Below are 26,579 nucleotides of genomic sequence, written 5' to 3'. Positions count from 1 at the left end.
GGCTTCTTGGCCTTCCAACCTCCCACGGAGGAAGAAGCCTAAGTGCTTCTCCTTGAAAATGGTTCCTAATGGAACACTGAAAAGTTAAAAACCAGGATGATTAATAGGGATGGCCAGGCTTGTGATAGATTTCTATTACCTGGTTTTATGTTCATGGGCTTGTAATGTACTTTTGAAAATAATATTTAAGAAAATTTCTTGACCATGCCCTTGAAGTTCTAAAGAAATGTTTTTTCTTCAAGTTCTATCACCTGCCCTTTAATAGGTTCCACTTCTAGTCAGCTGATATTTTTCTTCCTCTTTATTCCTTCTAAATTTAGCTTTCTTCCTCCTCCACCCCGACTCTTACCACCCCCACCCTCCTTTTGCTTCATTTTTCTGGCTTGTTCTCAACTGCTTACTGGAATGACTCCATCCTTCTTTGTACTACCTACGAACTTGTCTCTGCACTGTCTCCAAAATTAGGAAAATAAGCCATTTTAACAACAAAAAGCCAGTTCTCCTAAAATGCTCTGTTCTTCTGTTAATCATTTGTAGAATGTGTACTATATAATACAGATCAACCATCCTTAATCTCGACTTTCAAAAAATGAAAAGCTCTCAAGACAAAGGGTTTTATTTTTTGTAAGTTTGTTGGAAAATTATTTGGTTGGAAACCTAGTTTCCAATTGATCTGAGGCTATTTATTTTTTATTTGTCCCATTTAGTGTGAATAGATAGGTAGCTACATTCCCTGTTGGGTATTGTCTAGTTCACAGAATGTGCACCATAGTATCCTTCGAAAATCTGGAAAAGCCTGAATTCCTTAATACAACTAGCCCCAAAGGTTTCAGATGAGAGATGGTGGACCTGCATTTACCTTAAAGATGGAAAAAGTGGAGTGGGGGGATTTCAGCAATTAGTAAACATGGAATGAAACCTACAAAAAAGGTTATCTGGGTAGAAGTGGAATCAGAGGTGATACTAAGGGATGTGTGTGTGTCTGTGTGTGTGTGAGAGAGAGAGAAAGGTAGAAACAAGGATTGAAATAGAACCTTATCTGAGAAATAAGTGAAGTATGAGTAAAATAATAAATAAGTGGAATCTGAGAAGTATATGAAAAAAAGTCTTTAGCTCAAAAGAATTTGCTCAGACCTCTTAGAAGCACTGACTGTGTTGACCCTGCACTATAGTGTCACACAAAGGCCAGATGCCCCCTTTTTCATGTGAGCTTACCCTAGGACACCATGTCACAATAGTCACCCTTATCCCTGGACCTCAGTGGGCCAAAGTCTAAGGGCCTTAACTCTCTCTTGCAGTGTAAGAGGTCCATCAAAATTGCCCTGGCTGGTGTGACTCAGTGGATTGAGTGCCAGCCTGAGAACCAGAGGGTCACTGATTCAATACCCAGTCGGGGCAGATGTCTGGGCTGTGGGCCAGGTCCCCAGTAGGGGGCGCTCACGGGGCAACCACACACTGATGTTTCTTTCCCTCTCTATCTCTCTCCCTTACCCTCTCTAAAAATAAAGAGATGACTTTTTTTTTAAAGGAGCTTGTTGAAAATTGGAATCACAGAACTCTGATGCATGACTCTGTCTGAGCTGTGCAGCCAGGGGAAGGCAGAAAGGAGTCATTCTGTAGACCCTGAAGTAAAGGAAGAGATCAGCCCCATGCTCGAATCAGTCAGGCCAGAAAAATGGGGCAACAGTGTGAGGGGTGAGGTTGGATGCATAGATTGGGAAATTCATCAGAAAAGTAGAAATGTGTCCTGGCCGGAGGTAGAGGGTGTGGAGGAAATGGGGAGGAGGAGCATGTTCCAGACTTTGAATGTCTCCTAAGAAAATAAAGAGGAGTAAATGCCATGTTGTCTGTTCATAGTCTGTCAGCAAGGGCACCCTCTCTACATTTGCTTAGCAATTGAAATGTCCATCTACTAAAGTTCGTGGTTTGGGATAAGCCAAAGGGGACTTAATCCATTAGGGACTAAGCAGAAATAATTGACTGTTTTCAGGAATGAGCCCAAGAATCTCATACATGGTTCTGTTACAGAACAAACAAGGGGGGGCCTGAGACGATATAAAGAAGCCCCCAGGTCCGTTATGTCCACCGCCAGAGGAAAGACGTATCTCAATGCCAGAGATTCACGAAAAGGAAAGGAAATGTTTATTTAATGCTATACAAAGTTAAAGTAGTGACCTAATGTCTTTATCAAAAATCCTAAAGTCCCTTAAAACACCCACAAACAGACACAGTCCTTCCTTCCTTCCCCCTTTGCCCAGTCCAGAGACCGTATCTCAGGAAAGGAAATAGACGTCCATGGCTCAGGCAGTCCTCTGGTTCTTGCCAGTTAGTACTGTCTTGACTGGGAGACCTCCCTGGGTTCCTGACACCCTCAGCTGAGTCACCGGGATCTCTGGTAAAACCAGGTGGTGGTTCTCCCTTCTAAAGCTGTGGGGGTCCCCACTCTGGCAAAGGCACGTGGTCCTCTCTCCCAGGGCCACGGGAGTCCCCACTCAGCCAAAACCGTGTGGTTCTCCCTCCTTACAAAGCTGTGGGAAAGGAGAGTCCCCACTCTGCCAAAGCCGCGTGGTTCTCCCTCAATGGCTGCCGTGTCTGGGTTTAAATCCCCGTGCTAATCTTCCTCTGCAGCCCCATTTCCGACTCTTCCCACACTGGGCCACACTTGCCCTCAATCTGCTGTCTTCTCCAGCTTCTCTGGTCGCCATCGTGGGTCTGGGCAGGTGTCACCCCATGTCATGGAGCCAATCTTCTCCGAACTCCCACACAGGCGCAGTAACTCGGGGGACCTGCCCCCCAGTCCCGTCTTGGGGGGGAGGTCCCTTTTCATCCCCCTGGCCCAGAGCATGGCCATACCTATTTAGCATATCTAAGTGACCAGCCAAAGGCTATAGGTATGTTAAATGACCATGCCATGGATTAGCTGCAAAGCTGCCCTGCATGTTCTTGCTCTGTGTGCCCCTTCCCCCAACTCACACCTGTGGGGGAAGGGATGAAGACATCTTAAAATCTCCTGGACACCTTGAGTTCTGGACCTCATTTCAAATGCCCATTTGGGGTCCCTCCTCTTGGCTGCACCCTGTAACAGTTCAAGTCACCAACCAGTCTTGTCATTGTCAAGCAGCCCCTTCAACTCCTTCTTTAGGCAGGCAGTGGACAGCTGTCCTCCAGTTATTCTGAATCCAGGTCACCATCCGAATGGAGTCAGCTCCACCAATCAGGGACAAGCCATTTTGCTCTGCTCTTTGAAGTGCATTATGAGATTTCTTGTTGCATTGTTCTTGGCTTATAGTTATCGCAACCATTGTGAGTAATAATTGCTATTCTTTTTTAAAAAATAAGAACATAAATTTCACCTTCAGAAAATGAAATTCCGTCATTTTCTAATGTGTTTTCCAATTGAAAATGTATATTGTTAAATCAGTTTGATTCAAGTCAGTAACAGCACACTCACACTATGTGTTGATGTTTTGATTTCAAGTTAATTGTTTTGCAGTAGTAGCTATGACCATAATAATTTACTCACCCACAAAGAAAGGAAATAAATCCTGAAAGCAAAAACACAGGAGGCCACTGGAGTTGAAGGGTGATTAGTTTTAAATAAATATGTTTATTGTAATGAAAGAAGTGTGAATTGGATGCCCAGGAGGTAGGAATACAGGGAAAATTGGAATATTTCCAGTGGGACTAAATCTAAATGTTTTCTCCATGTTTTCAAGCCTCTCTTTCCTTAATAACAAGCACTTATCAGCACAGATCTTCCTTCATATTCATATTTTATTTGTTGTAGTCACAGCTTTGTGGAGAAATGACCAGGTATAAGCACTTCAAGCACCTCATGATTGCATTTTAAAACTTTTTGTCTTCTTGTTGCTACAACAATAAATTGAAGTTTTTGGTTACTCTGAAGCAGGTGCTCACCTACTAACATATTATCATCCTGGTAGCATTTCGATAATGCTTGGCCACCATCAGCCTGACACATCACTTCTCCACCTCTCCTGGTGTGCACCATGGTTGAGGACTGAACTGAAATGGACCACTGGAAGCCTGAGAAATGGTTACCCCAAATAGCTGAGTACTTTGGTGGGATGAACAGGTTTAGTTTATACTTGATGGAGCATGAAGGGGATTAGTGTTGAACCATCACTTAGCCCTTGACTTCAACACAAGCCAAGGGAAGTTAGAGCAGAGATGAAATCATCATCATCAGGAATTACAGTGGGCAATTGTTCACCCTTTCCATTGCTCTCTTTGGAGTTCATTAGCTAAGCCTCCTATGTGACTAGATTTTACCCTACAGCCATCTGTGCGCACTCCTTGGTGAGTTTTTAATGAGATCTTTAATCCTTGGATATTTGAATGAAAACACTTGTGACTAGGTAGAAAAATTCAAAGAAATGCCTGCCTAGAACACGCCCTGTTCCCAAATTAGACGGCAACAGGGTCAGTTTCTCTTCTGAAAACCAGTTTCATCCGTGATGATTGGCACTGTTGTATTCTCTCCCATGGGTTCATTTTTTGTAGTATACACAGTCTCAGAGTTGTGGCTGGAAGCCCTTCTCAAGTGCTCTCCTCATAGGGACTATATCTGTGGTATAAGGCAGTTCTCTTTCATTAGAAAGTGTGGGTCCCTCCTCTCCTTTGTGGTCTGAAGGATTCACATTATTAATGGGAAAAGAAGTGAACCCCAAATGTATACATCTCAAGTATAGTGATGGCTCAAAGTTAATTGAAGGAAAGGCTGAAATTAAAAAAGGATTAAGTAGAAAGGGTCCGTGGAGCAATTTATACTCACACTTCCAAGTACAAGAGTGCAGTTAAGCGATTTCTCTCTGGAATTTCCAAAAGGAGGTCTTAAATGTCAGCAATGCTAGGGAACTGGGGCTAGTGGAGAAATGATCCTCTTAGGAATTGTATTTCAGTGTAGCTCTCACCTCTATATTTCACCTTTTAAAATGTGTCTGTAAAGTGAGTTAGTAGTGCAGCATGATTTGTCAGCAGTCTGTCACAATTCAAATGTCAGCTAATTCAGATCCAAACAAATATAGGTAGAACTATCAGGCTGATATGAAGACCAGTGCTTCTTGTCATTCCCTGAATCTTTTTTTCAACTTTTCCATAACCTACTGTTTCACATCCCCTGCCCCTCCCATGGAGATTACAATAATTCTATAAATGTGGACAAAAGAGAAATTATATCTGCTCACAAGTTAAAATGTCCTTTGTAAAAATCAATCTAGAGAACTTGAAAATCTTAGGAGACATTGGAAGAAAATCATCGTGAAGATCTTGAAATAAGTTATACTTGGTTTTGCCTGGTTTATTACTTGAGAAAGTTTTGGTGCTAAGTACTCTTTGGTGAACAAGAATAGGAACTGGTTTTGATTCAGCCAGACCAAGGTTAAGATACTCACTCTGGAACCTACTGACTGTATGGGTTTGGGCATGCCATTAGCCTCCATTCATTCCTTTATAAAATGGGGTGATACCTACATCTTCGAGTTGTGAGCATTAATGAGGTAATTTATATAATGTGTAATGTCTGGCATGTGGTAAGCACTCATTATAATTATTATATCATTATAATCCAGATGTCATCTAGGGCCTTCTCATCCCTGGGAGTTTAAGGTAAACTTCATTCGAATCTAATTTCATGATTCTTCAGAGTCTAAATTCCTTTCCCAAACCCTTGCTTCTTCTGTTCTTCTCTTTAAGTGGTTCCACAACAAGTCAAATGCTTAATTCTACCCTTAAACACCCTATGTACAAATGTCAGCCCCTTCACCAATTTTCAGCAAAAAAACATCAAATAGCACTATATAGTTTGGATTACTAAACTTTCTAAGTACTTGAGAAGTCATGAGGAAGGGGTACAGCACGATGAAGAGTAAAGCCTTCCAGGTCTTGCTTGCCTCATCAGAACCATATTTACCCCCTATCCTCTGCCAGCCCCGTCCCTCCCTCCTCTCCCCACCTGCTCATTCACTAGATTCCATCCCTAGTGCTCTCAATTCTTGTTACACGAAGTGTGGTCCAACGATGCCAGCAGCACTGGATTTACCTGAGAGTTCGCTAGAAGTCCAGATCACTGGCCTCTTTCATCCAGACCTATTGAATCAGAATCTTCATTTAATGGACCCATAGTGATTCATGTATAAGTTAAAGTTGAGGAAGCATTGCATGTGCATCTTCTCAGGCCTCTCAGGACTCACCTCTACTGCAAGTAGCTGTATCAAAGCAGCTGCTGAGAGATTTTTTAAAATCCCAAGCTTCTTCCTTATCCTTCAGCACATTACATGGTGACCAAGAAAATGGTATTTCTTTCATGACCACTCAGGTTGTCACATCAGAATCAAGTTGTCACTAGTTTTGGTCCCATCAGCAATGATTAGTCAGCATTGTCTACCTTAACTAGTATCAGCATATTCTTTTTAAAAAAAAAATATCAAGGCCTGTTTTTTTATTGAGGCACTAGTAGACTGACCTACGATTTGGAAGGGATGGTAATGTGGATACAACACTCATCAAAGCAAACTAAAATACAAACATATCTGAAATGACTTGATAGTGACATGATGTGCTCGTATGTTAAGGAAAAGGATTGTTCAGTAACTGCTTTCTCATTTCATCTTCTTTTTACAGTCTTCTTTCTTGATTGAGGCTTTCAGCTCTTAAATGGCCTCAGCGATCACCTTGCCTGAAAGGGGGCAATTTGCCAACGCCAACATTCTTCTTGATGCTCCTTTCCTCCATCAGCAATGGTGTGGAAAAATAGGGACAGTCCGTTTCTTGGGACTTAAAGGAGTACTCAACGACTCCTTCCTTTCTGTCGATTGCTTGCACAAGGGAAAAGACAAACTGGGCCCTAGCATATGCCATGGACAGGGTGGCAGAGCCTTCTCCAGCTTTAGCCTTGACCACCTCTGTGCTGGCCTCCTGGTTTTTCCCAGGGAGGGTTGCCGTCGGATCCTGGGGAAAGTCCAGCTTGGGAGTGCACTGAGAAATCAGGGGAATGATGGTCTTCCCAGCACAGCTGCCAGTGACAGAAACATTGACTCCAGCTGCATCCAAACCCTTCAGTTCTGCGACAAAGGGACAAAGGTGTTGATTCTGACAACGTCCAGGGTTGTCACCCCAGAGATCTTATTGGGGTCGTAGATGTCATGTTTCTTGAAAACTTCAGCTGTGATCAGGATGGTGGAATTAACGGGATTTGAAATGATGCAGCTCATGGTCTCAGAGCAATGCTGTGCTCAGGCAGCAGTCAGGGTGGCCACGATTGTGGCATTGCTGTTGAGCAGGTCATCCTGTGTCCTGCCTGGTTTTGTCAGGATACCCACCAAATCACAACCTTTCAGGAAGTCTGGCAGCTGCTCATGTCTCGGATAGCCTTTCACAGTCACTCTGGTCTGAATGTGGCTCAGATCTGCAGCCACTCAGGGTGTATGAGCAATATCATAGAGGATCAGGTGGCTCACCATAGAGCTGTTCTTCAGAAGAAGCGAAAGGGGCTGCCCAATCACTCCAGAAGCCCAGGGCCCAGTTAATTTTAGCATTGTTCTGGGCCTAGGTGCTGAAGCTGAGCACAGGGGAGCCAACCTGGTGAGGGTGAGAGCATGCTGGGGTGGGCGGGGCCGGCTCTAACAAAGAAGGAGCTGCATATGGGCAAGTGACTCCAATGACCTTTACACTGCTCCGGACCTCTTGGCTCCACTCTGCCTGGCCTCGCCAGCATTGGTATATTCTTGACACAATAGTTCTAAACCACCTTGTTTTGTTTGGCTTCCACTACGAGGGCTATGAATCGCAGTGCAGTATGAAGATTCTGACAATGTGTTAATTGACTGATGAAGGTAAATGATGATGCCTCTCCAAGTGCACCTTAAAAACCAACCTTTAAGACTGAGGAACACTAAGAGTGACCCCTGGCTTCTCGAAAATTAACTCTGAGACATTTTATTCAGCTTCAGAATACATAAATAAACTACTAGGGATCTAGAAGTAAAAGGCAGAAAGAAGTTTAATTATCCAAGCCATCTGAAAGAGCATCATGGAGCAAAGCACAAAAGGGCAGCGAATCCCCATTGATACAGAGCATTAAATACCAAGAGTCACACGCCTGGAAATGATATCTCTAGATAAAGTAAGATGATGAAGCTGCATTATTGTGGTTTCAAACTCTGGCCACTTTGACATTTACTCTATGGACTCTTTATAAATGCCTTATCTTGAGCCAACAAGTGGTGTGCCAGTGAACAGTGCTGAGAACAGAAACTGCCTGTGGAAGCAAAAGAAAGCTAAATATGGCATTTGAGAAAGTTGATCCAGGGGACATGATGTATAGACAAAGTATAGGCAGAATCTTCCATATGATGAAGAAAAAAACTAAAGAGGAAGACAACTAAAATTTACTTTAAAATTATGAGAAGGAAATGTATGAGTGACCCATAGACATGGACAATGGTGTGGGGATTGATTGTGGGAGTGGGGTGGGGCTGGGCAGAGGAGGACAAAGGGGAAAAATTGGGACAGCTGTAATAGAATAAAATATTTAATTAAAATTATGAAAGCTCAATTATATATGAATACTTGGCAGGTCAGGACAAAAATGACAGATAAATAAAAGTTATTGATTACTACAGTTGACAATTAAGACTGAAGAACATGCTTGTCACCCTTGCAGTGCCCAATTTTTCATAGCTGGCATAGAATCAGGGTGACTGACACCACCATTCTGTGTTTTGACACCATAGCTCTGCTGCGCGTGGGTCACCAGCCAGCAGTGACCACGGAACGCTGTGGATGGCTCGCCGAAAAACACGTGAGAAACAAAACACACATGCACAGAGACAAACTAGTTTCTGTGGGGAAGTAGGAATGAAATGGCCACCCCCCCTAGTGGGGGGCGCCCTGATTTACCATCCACACTTGCTTTTATTGGGCTCATTTTGCATAATAATTCAGGTAAAGTACAGTACTTATCAGGGGGATGTAAGGAACCACAGAAAACAAGGAACTCTGCTGGTCTATTGAGTCAGGGTCAAAGAGCTGTAAGGCTTTGAGGAACAAACTTCCTCCTTGGACCCCTCTCATTCAACTGAGAGCATTCTTAAACAAAGAAGGTTTCACAGTAATTTACATGTTCTTTCTTAGGCCTGATCACCCAAGGAATCTGCCCTTTTCAGCCCAGAGGTGCACCACCCTGTCATTGTTTCAGGCTTAGCACGGGAACTAAGGCAATAAGGAGATAAGGAGTTTTTCTCCGGGAGGAAGAGAACTCAGGCTATGTCAAAGCCGAGGAGCGAGGGTCCGTCACCCTCTTTTGCTGCAGCCCCCAAAGTCCTTCTTTTGGGGGGCCTCCCAAAGTGATCGTGCCTGCCTTAGGTCGTTCCCCCTGTGGGGAATCTTACCCGTCTTTGGCTAACCGACCAAGCTTTTTGGGGTTCAGCAGCAGAAACAGCATTCCTGCCAGGGAGACAAGCTTTTGTCTCCTTGCTGGCTTACAGTTCCAAGGGCGTTCCCTTAGCCTTAGCCTAGTGGGGGTTTCAGCTTCTGATACCAGTCAGGGTGGTTCCCAACATAGCTCTACAGTGCACTGAGTGAAGCTGTGTTTTCTGAAAACTCTTTATTATTTCTTAATAAGATATCACCAGTTTTGATAAAGGAAGACAGATAAAGCAGATTCCCAAACACATTCAGAGAAGTACCTTTTTTTCCAACAGAGCCTTATATTTAATATTGCAATTTTCTCAAAATGTTTCAAATCATATTACCATTCACTATCACTTTCATTATGATCTCTGGACACTTCTTTGGTCATACATCTTAATACTTTGTGTGTACCCATGTTGGAGAGCACATATTTTGTGTGTATGTTATATGCTTTGGGTCTTTCTGTGTTCTTAATATATTTTTTCACTGCCTGAATGGATTTGCACTGCTGTTGCTCATGCCTTTTCCTGTAGTAAATTTCTCTCTTAGAGGCAAGCTTCCTTTTCAGAAAAAAACTAAATCTGGTTTTCATTCTTTGCTCAAGTTTCTGAGTGCAGGATGAAATAATGTAAGAAAAATACACACATTAAATTTGTGCTTTGCAATCAGCAAAATTAAAACAGAAATTATCTTAAAGGGTGTGGTTTTAATTATTGATAGACCTGCTGCAAAATACTTTCAGTTATTCCATGCTTCTTAACTCAACTTTCATTTATCAAATTCTTTTAAAGACTTGGTCTTTTCCTGATGATTTTCAATGTTTACTCCTGTTCCCTAGTTCCAGGGAGAGAAACAGAAACAGAGATAAAAACAATTAAAAGGCATTTCTAAAGAATGTATATACACTTGCCCATTTTTTAAATAAATCCTATTTTTGTTCCTTTTATGCTGTTGTCATATTCATTCTCTCACAGGATCCACATTCTGACTTTTTATTTTTTGGAATAAGCGAGCAGTGGATCAAATTGTCTGAAAACACACACAGACACATGCAGAGCTCATACTGTATTTTTTGTATGGCATACAGTCTTCATGAATATCTGGTCTGTCCTTAAGAAATATGTGGAAATATTTTTCCCTGGATGTGAGCAATTTCACCAAACTGAAAAGTCTCTGTATATTTTGAGACAATGTCTCCACTGTCACTTTACTGAATGTGAGGTTGGTTTTGCCATTACCAAGCCAGGTCCATGCCAACCAGCATGTCATCAACCCCAAATTTAGGACACAACTTCTGACCAACTAAGTGTACTAAGGGAACAACTAGATCAATTATTAAAACTCTGGAGTGTCCTGCAAAATCCAGATATGACATTTCTGAATCTGTAGTGAAAACCTTTCTCTCTGTCTTTGATCTCTGTTCTCAGCCAGGCTTCTTTACTATTGAAGCTAAGTATTTAAGTGGCTTTGTTCTTTCACTCTTCCAAAAAATTTTCCAACGATGTCTGAGTTCTCAGTATATCTGCTAATGCTTCACTATTTAGTTTGTATGGTGTTTCTTGCCTTGTGATCATCCCTTCTGCAAAGTGTCAGAACAAATGTAAAACAGTAGATTATGTACATAAGTGAGGATACTTTGGTGGTAATCATTAATAGTAGTTTATTTGTTATTTTATTTCATTTTTCCCATCACCATTTATCTCCCCATACCCTCTTCCACCTCCACCCACTCCCTGCTCCCTCTTAATTACTATGCTGCTGTCCACATGCCTCAGTTCCTTCTCTTCATTTTTCACCTTTTTGCTTGATCTTGAAAGAGATCAGAAGTAGAGAAATTAGTCTAGATTAAGTTAGAGTTGATTACATTCTGAATAATTTATTTGACAGTGACTTTATAAGAAGAAAAAGTTCGGAAAAGCATTATATAGAAAAAAATGTAAAACCTGTTTGGAAATAACCAAGATATGTGGATACTAAAGAGTGAAGAGTTGGAAATGATGCCACCATTTATGGGTAATCTATCTATTTGAAAAAAAAAACGTATTCAAAAGGCAACTTATGGAAAGTAGAATGGTGATTCTGAGGGGCTTGGAGGAAGAAGGGAATGGAGAATTGCTGTTTAACAGGTTTAGAGTTTCAGTTTTACAAGATGAGAGAGTTCTGGTAATTGATAGTGGGTGATGGTAGCCAGTATTACGAAGGCATTTAATTCCCCGAAACGTTCACTTAGAAATGGTTAAAATGATAAATTTCATGTGCATTTTACTACAATAAAAATGGAAGAAAGAAAAGGCCACTTAATATTTTGTCTTTCTCCCAGGGTCCCTTTAAACATTTTTAGTACGGGGGTAAACTTCCTCCACTCTTCAATGAAATCTCTTACAGAGGTCATGGGTGTCTGTTCATTCACTTTCAGGTAATAGGCAGCCCCATGGTCACTTTAGGTGGCAAATACAAGCTCAATTCAGCGATTAGAATGCCCGGATGCAATATATTAAATCTCCAAACTTCACTTAGCATTAAAACCTCTTTGTAGCTCAGGCTTGATTCAGGTTGGACATATAAAATCGCTCTTTTTTTAAAGGTAGTGCTTCCATTGTAGGTCTCTATTTCTGTTGTTGATCAGGCAGAGGGGTCAAGAGATACTGAACTGGTCCTACTTTGTATTCTTTGAAAATGTAGTAATTGGAAGAGGGAGTCTCTGTCACCCTCACTCTAGCATCCCCATATCTGTCTTATTTGGTACTTTATTTAAATTTGAGGCAAGGACTTTGATTATAAGACCATGTTACAATGTGCTGTTAAGTATGGCCAGAAGATTGGGAAAGAGAGAATCCTGTGGCCATCACTCAGATGACTGGTCAAAGCCTGTCTGAGACCCAACTGTCGTGAAACACGTGTATTAATAACCGAGTGTGAGGGAGATGTAAGTAGCTCTAAATCAAATTTTATTGCACATAATTTTCTTAATGTTTTTATTAGTTATAATTTATTGAGTGCCTACCAACTGCTAGCTGTTCCTGTTTAACACATGCTTTTAAAATTTATTAAATGGCCCTGGCTGGCATAGCTCAGTGGATTGAGCGCGGGCTGGGAACCAGAGTGTCCCAGGTTCAATTCCCAGCCAGGGTACATTCCTGGGTTGCAGGCCATAACCCCCAGCAACCGCACATTGATGTTTCTCTCCCTCCCTCTCTCTCTCTCTCTCTCTCCCCCTCCCTCCCTTCCTCCCTCCCTTCCCTCTCTAAAAATAAATAAATAAAATCTTTAAAAAAAATTCATTAAATGAATACAACCACACAAAAGAGGTAGGTGCCAGCACTACTTTCCACGTGAGGTAACTGAGTTGTATGAAGTTTGAGTCACTTACCTAAGGCCACACAATTAAGTAAAAGGGCTGAGATTTCTGTCTTATGCCACCTGAAACTGATACAGCATCAAGATCATTTTACTGTTGCCAACTAATGTGTTTTTTACAAGAGGGTCTAAAGCTGTGTTATACTCGGAATCAGATGACAAGCATAGCTAAGTGCCTTTTGTTTTATTCCTCCTAGTAGACTTCAACCCAGGACTGATCCCCCATTCACCATTCCTCGCCCCACCCCTGCATTGCTAATTGCCTTTCTCTCCACCTGGAGACTTAGTGTTTCAGACTAAGCATTATTTATAACACCCCACCCCCAACACCAAGCTTACTTTGTGTAGAGCACAGTCTACATAGTAATACAAACCAAAAATTTGTAAGGCTACTGTATTAACCAGGGATGAGTGAAGGCATCTTAACTGAAAGATAGTAAACATAGGGACACCTCTGTCTCCTAGTTCAGATTTCTTTGTACCCTCATATTTTTAAAATATTTTATTTATTTCTTTTTAGAGAGGGGAAGGGAGGGAGCAAGAGAGGGAGAGAAACATCAATGTGTGGTTGCCTCTCATTCACCCCTCACTGGGGACCTGGCCTGCAACCATACACGTCCCCTGACTGGGAATCGAACTGGCAACCCTTTGGTTCACGGGCTGGTGCTCAATCCACTGAGACATACCAGCCAGGGCTGTACCATCATATTTTATATGTCATTTTAACATATCATCATCTCATGTAAGAAACCTATGTCAATTCAAGGAACTAACCAATTTAACTAACACTTTGCACTGTGTGTATAAAGCAGGCCAACTGAGGGCTAGTAGGCTACTCAACTGTAGGCCCACTTCTGTGTCCCACCAAGAACTATTTGTGTTTGTTGTGGTACCTGTTTAAAGTGCTTGAACATATTCTGATAATTGTCAAATAAATGTAGGAAAAGCAATGGTAAAAAAATGGGAAATAATCACACAAAAATCTGGATGCAGTCCAAACCCAGAATGACTCTGAAGTATGTAAGTTCTCTTTGTACTTAAAATCAAACACCCCAGCCCTGGCTGGCATAGCTCAGTGGATTGAGCGCAGGCTGTGAACCAAAGCATCGCAGGTTCAATTCCCAGTCAGGGCACATGCCTGGGCTCCAGGCCACGGCCCCCAGCAACCGCATGTTGATGTTTCTCTCTCTCTCTCTCTTTCTCCCTCCCTTCCCTCTCTAAAAATAAATAAATAAAATCTTAAAAAAAGAATAAAAAAAGAAAATCTAATTGCAGAGTAAAATGCTTTAAATTAAAAAAAAATCAAACACCCCCACCAACTGGATAATTACTCATGACAGTTTTTAGGGCACTTCCATCAGTGAGCTCTTATTAAAGGAATTGTCATGGGCCTGTATCTCAAGATTGGTAAATAGGTCAGTCTCTGAGGAGGTCCCATTTTACCTTGAAGAACAAGAGCTGAGAATGTGAGTGTGATGCCAATGTTAGATTGAATATAAAATGATCTAGTTATCTTTCCAAGAGCAGAAATAGAGTTATTTAATATCTATTTATGCAAATACAAAAAAGCTATGGCTTTAGAGAAACTATGATTTGTATAAAAAGTCATCATAATATCTGCAATTCATTTAAGGTTATTTTCTTGCTCATCATTCATCAAGTAACTTCACTTATGTAACTATCCTAGAAAAATTATTTATAGTTTTAATATTAAATTTATCATTTTCATATCACAATTGGACAAATATTCGCTCCATGCAGGTTAGTTGTTTTACATCACAAAAATCATGCCAATATGCAGTTAAAAGAGCTAAGCTACAGCAGTTGCATATGCCTTTCTCCCTCAAGACAGTGAACTCAGGCCAGGGCATTATTTGTCCATGGGAAGTGCACTGAATGCAGATAAGGGAAGAATATAAAAGCTACACCCTGGGGAGCAGCCAGGTGAACCATGTAAACTGATTTTCAAGCCAAAGGTACCAGACCAAGAAGTAAAATCCAGGTATATGGCTGCGGGAATGAGATGATAGCTGAGAAGTTCACAGTGGAGCCGGGAGAGGTGAAATGGAGAAAAATTCTCTGAGAAGAAGTGGTGGATGCCATAGATCTCTCTAAGGCGTCCAAGGTATCCCACTGTTTAGGAGGCGCTTCCACACGCTCCCCACTGGCCTGAAAGGCTGTGGGTCATTTCCCAGCTAAAAACATACTTTTCAGTTTCCACTGGGTTTGTGTACCTGATTCACACCTTGCTGGAAACACCACTGGGCATGGGTGAGGTGGAAATGGGCATCTAAGCATGGGTAGGTGGGTCCTGAGAGGGGATTATGTCCAAATGCATAAATACTACAAATAAGTTCCTCCACTGCAGAGAAGCAAGTACATCTCCAAGCAAACCACCTGCCAACCCCCAAACCATTTTTCTTCACAGTCACATTTTTACTATGAAATATGGCATGTTTACAAAAGGGAGGTATATCAAGTTAACCAGTAACAATGAAATGAGCAATCATGTACCCAACACCAAATTCAGAATAGGATATTAGTACCTCAGAGCCTCTGTACCAAATGTTTTATTGATCTGTTTATATTTTCCCTTTTATAGTCTCTTAATCTAGTGAATTTTATTAAAATTTGTGTTGATGTTGAAATATTTTCTGGGTTGATACAATTTGGTAATGATGATTTTTTTCAACAAGACTAAACTCAGGTTGTTGGTTGTTTGTGAGTATCGCATCTGTATTCATGAAATGTGCCTAGAACTTGACATCCTATACTCTTTGGAAGGAGGTCACTATACACAGTCCACAATTAAGGACTTGTGGCAGATACAGGCCAGCCATATCCATCTCTGCTATGGATGCTCGTTGAAACATGAGAAAAACATACACAGAGACAACCAGGTCCTGTGGGGAAATAGGGACAGAACGGCCATTCTCTCTAGTGGAGAGCATCCCGTATCCATTCCCAAGCAGATTTTTATTGAGAATACAGACTTAGTTTGTGGATTCACAGTCTGGCAGAAAAGATCAAAAGAAGTAGGTGACTTTCAAAGGTGCAGACAGAACCCCTGCCGTGATTCTGGGCAGAGCTTGGAGATTTAACATTTGGCTAAAGGGCTAATTTAGATTTCCTGTCTGTGCCTTCAAATTCTAATCTAATAGCATCCTCCAGCAAACAGATCTCACAGGATCTTGCATATTCTATGTCCCAGGCCTGATTACCCCGGGGGTCCGCCATTTCTGGTCTGGGCTGCACTGCCCCTGCTATTTCCACAGGCCTGAGTCGACAGAGGAGACAAAGGCAGCCAGAAGACATGGATTTCTCACTTCTCAGAACAATGACTCAGGCTTTGACAAAGCCAAGGGGACAGGGGTTGATGTTGATCACCCCTTCATTTCCACACTCCGAGTCTCTTCCCCGAGGCATCCTTGTGATCATGCCTGTCTTAGGTGATTCCCTGTGTGGGAAATCTTACCCGTCATTGGCTAACTGATCAAGCTTAGGAGGTCAGGCACAGAACAGGCAGCGTTCATGCCAGGGAAATAAGTTTTGTCTCCTTAGTGGCTCCTGGTCCGGAGGTCTCTCACTCAGCCTTAGTTACAGGGGGTTACAGCTTCCTGAGACCAGGCAGGGCGGTCCCCAACAAGGACTGGAGATTTATGCTCCCCCTCCTAAGGGAGGGGAATTTACATACATTATTTGGAATTCTTCTGCACAAGAGACTTGCTTCTTCTCCCTTAATTATTTGTTTATTTAGTCACTTATTTACATCACTGTGAACTCATGGATATTTATTCTCTACTCTGGGTTAAAATTCAATATTGTTATTTCTTTTGTTACTCAAGTGTTGTTTTCTGTGTTCCTTTGACGTACCCAAATCTTTGTGCTATTTTGTTTTGTTTTTTCCAAACACTTCCTTCCTTTCTGGCACTACGACATGCCCCAGGCTCACTGTGTACATTTTCAGCGCCAGTCCTAGAATCAGCCAGTTCTCCAAGAAGTCCAGTCCTGTAACTTTTCATACACTATTTTAAAAACTTTTGCTATTAAAGTTATTGTCATCATCAAATAAGTTGGAGGAAGTATCCCTTCTTTTTAGCTACTGGAAAAGTTGGTTTATTATTGGAATTCTTTGTTATTTCATGTTTCCTGGAACTTTCCTGCAAAGCCATCTGATTTTAATGTGTGTGTGTGTGTGTGTGCACGCATGCGTGTGTTTGGTAGAATAATTTAAACTACTGATTCTGAATTTTAATGGCTTTCTATTCTTTTTAATAGAACCAGTTTATGCAGGTTGCATTCTTCCAGAATTTTTCCCATTTCATCTTATGTTTTTATTTTATTACCAAGATTATTTATAACATCATTTTATCTTTTTAATTACTGTACTGTTTGTAGTTACAGCATTTATTTTACTCCTAATAGTGTCTACTTTGCTTTCTCTATTTATGACCAGAAATTTGTCCAAGTTATTAGTACTTACAAGTAATTGTTTTGGGGTGGGGCTTTGTTGGCCTCTTACCTTTTGCTTATATTTATTATCTTTATTATTTACTTCCCAATATTTTGAGGATGTGTATTATCATGTGCTTTTTTAATTCTTAGGTTGGATGTTGGGTTAATTATTTTAAAATGATTGTTTTTTTTTCTAATAAGCATACTGAATGCTATAAAAGTTCCTACAACTACTACTTTAGTTATATTCTACAGTTTTGATATGTATAAATTTGGTCATTTAGCTTGAAATATTTTATAATTTTATTATGACTTTTTTCTCTAACTCAAGAGTTATATAAAAAGTGCTTTTAAATTTCCAAATTCATTCATTCTTATTACATGTGGACAAGATTCTAGGAACTGCTCTAGTTACTAGAAATGTAACAATAAATAAAGTAGAATAAAAACCATAGGCTCTAGGAGTTTACATTATAGTGAAGGGAGACAGATGATAAAGTCAGTAACATTTTAGACAGTGTGAAATGATTTAGAAAAAAATGAAGTCAGAACAAGTGATAAAGAATGAGTTGTGGATAGGGTGTTGAAGATTTTAGTAAAATGACCTACAGGAGATGAAGGAGTCACTGAGTGTTTGATTATCTGTGTGAAGGATCCTGGCAGAAGAAACAGCAAGTTAATTAGTTCAGAGGCTGAATCACTCTGAGTGTGTTGATGGGACAGTAGAGAAAAATGTACATGGCACATACTAAGTGAGGGAGTGGGGAAGAGATGGGATTAGAGAGACAAAGTTGGTTGGAGGGCTAGGTGGGTGGGCTTTGTGGGCTACTGTAATGGTATGGCTTTAGACTTTCACTTGTAGTATGATGTGAAGCCATTGGAGAAATCTGAAGAGAGGTATGACTTACCCAGGTTAGGTTTTCCCAGCATCACTCTGGTTGTGAACTTGAAAACAGACTGAATAGGGACCAAGGGGAAGCAAAGACAGAAGACAATGTATTGCCATTTACTTTGTGGATTAGGATGTAATCAATTTTCATAATGTTCCTCAAGTTCTTGCAGAAAAAAATTCTTTAATCATTGTATGCAATGTTACATATGCATTCTTTAGCTCAAACTGATTCATTGTGGTATTCAAATGTTCTATATTCTTGCTAAGTTTTTATCTGTTTGACCCATGAGTCACTATAGATGTGTTAAAATCACCAAATGTGATACAGATTTTGCAATTTCCCATTAAGTCTTTCAGTTTGTGAAACTTCCCCAATCTGGTGAAGGAAATAGACTTCCAGGAAATCCAGAAAGCTCAGAGAGTCCCAAAGAAGCTGGACCCAAAGAGGAACACAGCAAGGCATATCATCATTAAGTTACCCAAGATTAAAGGTAAAGAGAGAATCTTAAAAGCACCAAGAGGAAAGGAAACAGTTACCTACAAAGGAGTGCCCATAAGACTATCAGCTGATTTGTCAAAAGAAACCTTACAGGCAAGAAGGGGTTGGAAAGAAGTATTTGAAGTCATGAAAGGCAAGGACCTACATCCAAGATTACTCTATCCAAAAAAGTTATCATTTAGAATGGAAGAGAAGATAAAGTGCTTACCACATAAGGTCAAGTTAAAGGAGCTAATCATCACCAAGCCCTTATTATATGGTTAAAGGGACTTATCTAAGAAATTAAAAAAGATCAAAAACTATGAACAGTAAAATGACAACAAACTCACAACTACCAACAAATGAACCTAAAAGAAAAGAAGAACAATGAAAACAAACCAAGCAAACAACTGGAACAGGAATACAATCAGAGAAATGGACATCACAGAGAGTGTTTTCAGTGGGGAGGGGGAGGGGAGAAATAGGGGGAAAAGGTACAGGGAATAATAAGCATAACTGGTAGGCATAAAATAGATGGGAAGAGGTCAAGAATGGTATAGGAAACAGACTTCAAAGAACTTATATGTACAACCCATGGACATGATCTAAGGGGAGTGGATGCAGGACGGTTGGGGGGTGCAGGGTAGGGGGTGGATAAAGGGGGGGAATTGGGAAAACTTTAATAGCATAATCAATAAAAATATTCTTAAAAACAATAGAATTAGGAAAACAAATTAAATCCATGAGATACGACTAAACACCTATTAGAATAGCTGAAATTAAAATGACAAATGAACCATGCCACGTGTTAGGGAGTATGTGCTGAAAGTGCAATTCTCATGCACTACTGGGAAGAATTTTAAATAGTATAACTGTTTTGAAAAAGTTTGGTAGTTTCTTAAAATGTTAAACACCTACCAACTTTAGGTGTCAACACACAATACAATATACAGATGTATTACAGAATTGTACACTTGAAACCTACATAATTTTATTAACCAATGTCACACCAATAAATTCAATAAAAATTTAAACAAAAAATTACTTCCAAAAATCCATGGTGAACAAAATATTGATTTCAAATAAAGATAGATCAGTAGTATTACTGGTCTATCCTTTGTCTTCAGGCTTTACTATGGTTCAGCATGCCACTGTTTTTCTGATTATTTTTGCAAATATTACTTGAAAACATAATCGATCTTTTTTATTGCTGTTCAGTTACAGTTGTCCTGCTTTTTCCTCCATTGTTCTCCCCTGCCCCATCCCTTCCTGCACTCCCGTAGTCAATCCTCCCCACTGCATTGTCTGTGGCCACGAGTCTTCTAATCATGTTCCTTGGCTTGCCCCTTCCCCTTCTTTCCCCATTATCCACCTGCCCCCCTTCTGGTCACTGTCAGTTTGTTCTTTATTTCTATGTCTCTGGTTCTATTTTGTTCATTTGTAAAACATAATAGATCTTGACTGCTGAGTTTTTTTGGTGCCTCCTTAAATCTCCATATATGGGCAAATATTAAAACTTGATGGCTGTGAGCCCTGGCTGGTGTAGCTCAGTGGATGGAGTGCAGGCCTCTGAACCAAAGGGTCACTGGTTCCATTCCCATTCAGGGCATATGCCTAGGTTGAGGGCCAGGTCCCTAGTGGGGGATGCATGAGAGGCAACCACACACTGATGTTTCTCTTTCTCTCTTTCTCCCTTCCCTTCTCTCTAAAAATGAACAAATAAAATCTTTTTAAAAAAGCTTGATGTCTATATGTATGGAAGAAAACATATATCAGATGCTCCCACCATTCAATTCCTAGCTAAAATTCACCCAAGAGAAATGAAAGTATGTGTACAAAGACATGAATATGTGAAATATTTGTGGCAGCTTGATTTGCAAGAGCCTAAAACTAGAAACAACACAAAACTTATAAAAAGGTGAGTGGATAAACATACTGTGGGGTGTCCATACACTTGAACAGTTCTCTACCGCAACAAATAATGTATCTTTCTGGCCCATCCTGGGAGTATTCCGGATGCGCTGAGAGCCTACGTTGCCCAGCTACCAGAAAGATTCCAGCAGCACTTAGTAACAGTCACCTAGCAACCGGAGCAGTTGGGACAACAAAGCGCTGAAGCTGCCAGTCACCTTGAGGCCAGCGGCACCATGGCAGACAAGAAGAGGCTGTTTCAGCCACAACTCAAGGGGAAGTGGCTGCACGGGACGGAGCCTCTGGAGCCCGTACCTGAGGGCCCACATTATAAGCGCTGGTACAAGACAAGAGACAAGTTACCTCCCAACTCTTTGGGAAAGCACAGGAACAGGCTTATGAAGTACTCCATGGACACCCCGCGGTGGGTATCTGTGAGAGAGGGGCTGGACAATTTCAGAACGGGCTGCCCACCTGCTGATAATCTGATCATTCGTGGCCCTAGGGAGGGCTTTCTCTCCACGACTGCTCATAGAGTTCCCCAACCTCCCCCCAGAAAGACTCAGAACAAGCTGCCCAAAGGAGCAGAACTGCTTTCCAAGCTCCCACCAGCCCAGCAAGCACAGAAGGCTTTTGTAGAGGAAACCAAAGCCAGTCTGACCCCTCATCCCTTGGCTCGATACCCGGATTTGAAGGAAATTATACCTCCAGACCTCTTATTAATGGTGCTGGAAGAGCTCGATCCTAACAGGATGCTGGAGGACACCTGGGCTTATTGTGAGGTCATGAAGGACAGAAAGAAGTCCCGTGCAAAGCTTAGTGAAAAACGCCTTAAGGAAGTCCACCCCGGACCTCCCAAACCAAGACAACCTGGGACCTCCCAGCCAAGTCGACCGCGGACCCCCCGGCCAAATCGACTGCGGACCCCCCAGCCAAATCGACCTGGGACCCCCCGGCCAAGTCGACCCGGGACCCCTCAGCCAAGTCGACCCGGGACCCCCCGGCCAAGTCGACCCGGGACCCCCCGGCCAAGTCAAGCCGGGACCTCCCAGCCAAGTCGACCCGGGACTCCCCGGCCAAGTCAAACCGGGACGCCCCGGCCAAGTCGAGCCGGGACCCCCCGGCCAAGTCGAGCCGGGACCCCCCGGCCAAGTCGAGCCGGGACCCCCCGGCCAAGTCAACCAGGACCTCCTGGCCAAGTCAACCAAGACCTCCTGGCCAAGTCATCCTGGGATCTCCTGATCAAATCGTTCCAGCACCACATGGACAGGCCACTTAGGACTTCCTGGGCAAGTCAACTGGGGCCTCCCATGCAAATCAACCAGGACCTCCCATCCAAGTCAACCAGGACCTCCTGGGCAAGTCAATCAGGACCTCCTGGCCAAGTCAATGGAGGACCTCCAGACCAAGTCAACCAGGGACCTCCTAGTCAAGGCATCCTGGAACCACATGGACAGGTCAACCAAGACCTCCCACCTGAGTCAACTGGGACCTCCCAAGCAAGTCAACCGGGACCTCCTGACCAAGTCAATGGAGAACCTCCAGACCAAGTTAACCAGGGACCTCGCAAGGAGTCTTTGGTGTCATGTGTAAAGAAGTTGCTTCCTGAGGAAAAGAAAAAAAAGAAGTCAAGCAGAAAGGGTATTCTCAAACCTCCTGATCCATACAGAAATGTACGGAGAGAAGTTCATGGATTCTGCAGATGGCTTGATACTTTTGGAGACATGGGCATTGATGAAAGTTTCATCATGAAACAGTTTGAAGTTGACTACACGTGCACACCTACCCACAATGCAGGCAAAATAAAGAAAGTAACCCAGATCCCTGTGGAACTATACTACAGCAAAGAGCTAGATGATGATAAAAAGATAGAATTTGGCCTACAGGAAAGTGACTGGGAGAGGAAACTCAGGAAACCACCTGATCCTTATAAACCAAAGCAGGTGAAGATAAGGTATGGAGCATGGTATCTGAACCCCAAGACCTGGAAAAAGCTAATAAATGATGAACCTTGGATTGACCCTAGAGTTTTAAAAGAACAGGAATATCAGCATCATGGAAGGGATCTTGAACCAGACATTCTTGATGATCTTTATGGACCAATTGCCTTCAAAGATTTCATTGTAAGCAAGGGCTACAGGATGCCAGGTGTCATTGAGAAGTTGTTTTTGAGGAAGAAGTGGACTTATGATTCTGTTAAGACTCCTATAGACCGAGTCATGAAACTCATCTCAAAAGTACCTGATGATACACCTGATGATACACCTGATGATACATCTGATGATAATTAGACAATTTCTTATTTACTATTTACTTGGCTATTTTCTCTGTCTCATGTTAACAGCCATCAGAATTCATGATGAATGTCTCATGGTGTATGTACAACTTTGATTCTACAACATCTGTAAATGTAACACCTAATGCTAATAAAAATTATAAACGAGCTTCTGTTTGGGCTCATCAATATTTAATGTATTTTACCAACTATGAAATCAATACTCACATAGAGTCTCACATTTTTATAACATTGTGAATATTATATTCTTACATCAATTATTTTTTAAAAAATAAGGCCACAACTAAAAGACTTACTGACTAAAACATCTTGTTATGTCAGCTACAACACGGGATGAATCTCAAAATAATTGTGTGGAATAAAAGAAATTTAGTCTCATTCAATAATGAAATTGTTATTCCCTTTATTGGGATTGCACCAAGACCCAAAACCAGATTGGAAACTATTTATCAAAATTATAGCAGAAATGTTAGTTCTTTCTTTTAAAAATTTTTTTATTGTTGTTCAATTACAGTTGTTCCAATTTTCCCCATTACTCTCCCCTGCCCTACCCGCATCCCACCTTCCACTTTCAATCTCCCCCACCATTGCCTTTGTCCATGTGTCCTTTTTACACCTTTATACATATTCCTTTCCTTGACCCTTCCCCTACTTTCCTCAGATATCCTCCTCCCACTACCCTCTGATCAGTCAGTTTGTTCTTTATTTCAACGTCTCTGGTTCTATTTTGCTCATGTTTGCTTTGTTGATTAGGTTCCACATATAGGTGGGATCATATGATATTTGTCTCTCACCACCTGGCTTATTTCACTGAGCAGTCATAGAGCTTTTCATACCCTTTTTTTCTTCTGGTTTCTAAAATTTCAATAACAAAACAAATTGAGTTTATAAATTAATTGACCTTGGTATTGCATTAAACATCAGGGTCAATCATGCCCATCCCTCCCTCCTCTCTCCCTTTTTAGTCAACTTTATCCTAAAATATCATGTTAATTTTAATCTTTTTTAAAACTTTGACTCCTTAGTTAACTTATACAGAAAATTAAAAGTACTTTGTTCAGACTGCTTTTTAGTTTTGAAGACATTTCTTGGTCTTGCACTTTTCCCAGTCTATGAAGATCTGTCCAAATTTCATGTTTAAATTAGCATATACCTTTTCTCTTTTTATTATTATATTTACCAGTCAGTAATGCTTTTGTTTTAGCCATTGTTGTTGTTTTTTTCTACCAATCTCTGCTGCAAGTTCATTTGCAGTTTCATACTGTACTTTGCAAGTACTGGTTCCCAAGCTGTGAATGCACGGTATCTATCTGTGCAGAGAGGAGTGATTTGTATTTTGTATGTCATGGCACCTTTTTATGTGCTGTGAAAATGATCAGTTAAATGATTCCTTCATTGACATGGGCTGTTTTAACTAAAGAGAAGTGTGCAATAAAGATATGTGGCAAATTAAGCATAAATGTCTGAAACAGTTAACAAGCACATCTTGCTGTCTCAATTGCTGTACTGCATTATGTCAATACTTAGCATCATGAAATATTACAAAAGAAGCTGTGCTCCTCTCAGAAAGGACTTTGCAACAAAATGAGTTGTAAGAAAAATCGCATTTATGTATAGTTATGAGTAAAAAAGTAAAAAAAAAATAATAAGTGCTTAAACCTAGATAATTGAAGAGTAACTATCTAAGGGAATATGAAGAAAGCTCACTCTTTCTTAAGCTGGTTAAGGAGTGTAGTAGAAGCCTGCTACATTTCAACCCAGTGACTATGTGTGTAGATCATAAAAAGAATGACATATTAGGAAGAGGAAAAAAGAGCAGAACATCCCTTAAATAAGCATGGACAAAGCCAAGATGAGGAAGAATAATACAAGTCAGCCTATTGCTATTAATCTTTGTGTTCAGGAAAAAGAATATACATTGGATTATTAATGGGAATAAGAGCCAGAGGACATTTTTCAAACCATGAATCCCTTTGGGAATCTACTGAAGACTGCGACTTTCCTTTGTATACACTCATAAAATTTTGCTCACAATTTTAAGAATTCACCCTGTAGTAATATTCAAAGTCCTTGGATCTCAGGATAACAATAACAATGTTTACTTATTTTGGGCCAGTGGATTTTTATGCTCTTTAAAGCTAATGGCTCATTTACTCCTAACAACAATGCTATGAGATATCTATTATTTTTATAGCTCTTTTACAGATGAGGAAACTTAAGGGAGAAGTTATGTAAGTCACTCAAGGAAACCGAGCTGGGAAGTAGCGGGGCTCCCCTTCAAGTCCAGGTCATATGGCTACAGAGCTATGTGCCTCCTGAGAAAAACACCAGTTTAAAGAATCAGATGATAGGATTTTAGGTCTGGAGAAACACATAGAGATTATCTATTTCAAACTCTTATTTGTTTTAAAGTTGAGGAAATTGAGTTCCACATAATTAAATGAACTTTACTAAAGTCCACAGAGCTAGTAGTGCTGGGGTTCAAGTGGGAACATGCACTCAAGGCTCGCACCGGTGCTGCATCAGCACTATTGTTATTATTTAAGGCAAGAAAACTGAGGTGCATTCCTGATGAGTAGCAGTGTCACCACTCGCATTGAGATAGTCTGATTCACAGCTAAAACTGCTAGATTATTGTAACTCAGAAGTGCCATTCCTTTACAAATGTTTAGTAGAAACAGCATAATAAAAGTAACCTTAAAATTGGGGAATGCTAATGTTCTCAATTTAGAAACTTTGGAACATTTGGAGGTTCTACTTTATAATCACTTAATGTTCTACAATCAGAAAGCAGTATTTGCAGCATGCTACCATTTGTGAAAATCTAAATATGAACATACAAAATCACACACATAGATATAAAACTATTCAAAGTTCATGCATTGGTCCTAGGGGAAAGCTGTTTACTAATTTCATTTCTTTTGTAACGACTAGAATTCAGTATTTGTAAACATAAGATGAAGAAAACTCTAGTTAAGAAAAGTGCTTTTTTGACACAGCAAATTCCTTTAAAACCTCAAATTTGTGTACTGTTTGCTAAATATGTTGTCATTTGTGAGAATCCAGCTTTTCAATCTTTTGTAATTCTAAGTTATACTTCCCATTACAAGTTCAACACAGTTGTGCTCTAGTGCAAACAAAGACGTCAGTTGGGGAACTTTTCACAATTACTTAATTTACATGCTAACTTAAATTCACATTGGTTTAAGTTATTAGTCACAATGGAGGTCAAACTTCTTCATTGCCCTTGTGCACCTAAGAAAGTATTTTTAGTGTAGTCCTGTCACAGATCTTAGAAAAGAAATAAACACATTTTTCATCCAGTGGCATAATAAACTCAAAAAAAAGAGAAATCTTTCATTAGGAATCTTGGAAGATGCTGTTGGTAACCACTTATCATCAGCATTAGCAAACTCGAGCTGAATAAAAATTGTGGGACTCTCTACTCTGCTCTGTCACTTGGATCATCTATTAGCATTGCCACTTGATTAACTCTCCAAACTGTCGACTCCTTTGATTAGCTCCTGGGACTTCTTTCGGATTATTAGTAATAATTTTCTGAAATATGTCCTAAAAGACAGATTCTAATGTTCCTTTTTTGCTGACTGCAAAATTTCCCCTGTTTATGCTGGAGGATGTTTGCCTTTATTCTATTTATACTCTTTGGCCTGATCTTGAGCAAACACTGGCTTAAAACTTCCTTATTGGGTGAAGAGGGAGTGAATGATCACTCCCAAACTTTATTTCTGTTTGAAGTG

General features: G+C 40.8%; 1 protein-coding gene and 1 pseudogene across 1 annotated transcript; one reads left to right on the top strand and one right to left on the bottom strand.

Moving 5' to 3' along the window:
• Window positions 1-6,620: 6,620 nt before the first annotated feature.
• Window positions 6,621-7,579, bottom strand: LOC114505665 (annotated as a pseudogene).
• Window positions 7,580-20,761: 13,182 nt separating this feature from the next.
• On the top strand, window positions 20,762-22,816 carry LOC114504605 (putative protein FAM47D). Its single transcript, XM_028522327.2, has one exon. It carries the CDS (start codon window positions 20,762-20,764, stop codon window positions 22,814-22,816), a length of 2,055 nt encoding a protein of 684 aa, XP_028378128.1.
• Window positions 22,817-26,579: the final 3,763 nt, after the last annotated feature.

Source organism: Phyllostomus discolor, chromosome X, assembly GCF_004126475.2.
Source record: "Phyllostomus discolor isolate MPI-MPIP mPhyDis1 chromosome X, mPhyDis1.pri.v3, whole genome shotgun sequence".
Taxonomy (NCBI): Eukaryota; Metazoa; Chordata; class Mammalia; order Chiroptera; family Phyllostomidae; genus Phyllostomus; species Phyllostomus discolor.
This window is presented reverse-complemented; position numbering and strand designations above follow the sequence as displayed.

Excerpts from the sequence above, each read along its gene's own strand:
- LOC114504605 (XM_028522327.2), top strand. The coding sequence starts at position 20,762 with ATGGCAGACAAGAAGAGGCTGTTTCAGCCACAACTCAAGGGGAAGTGG.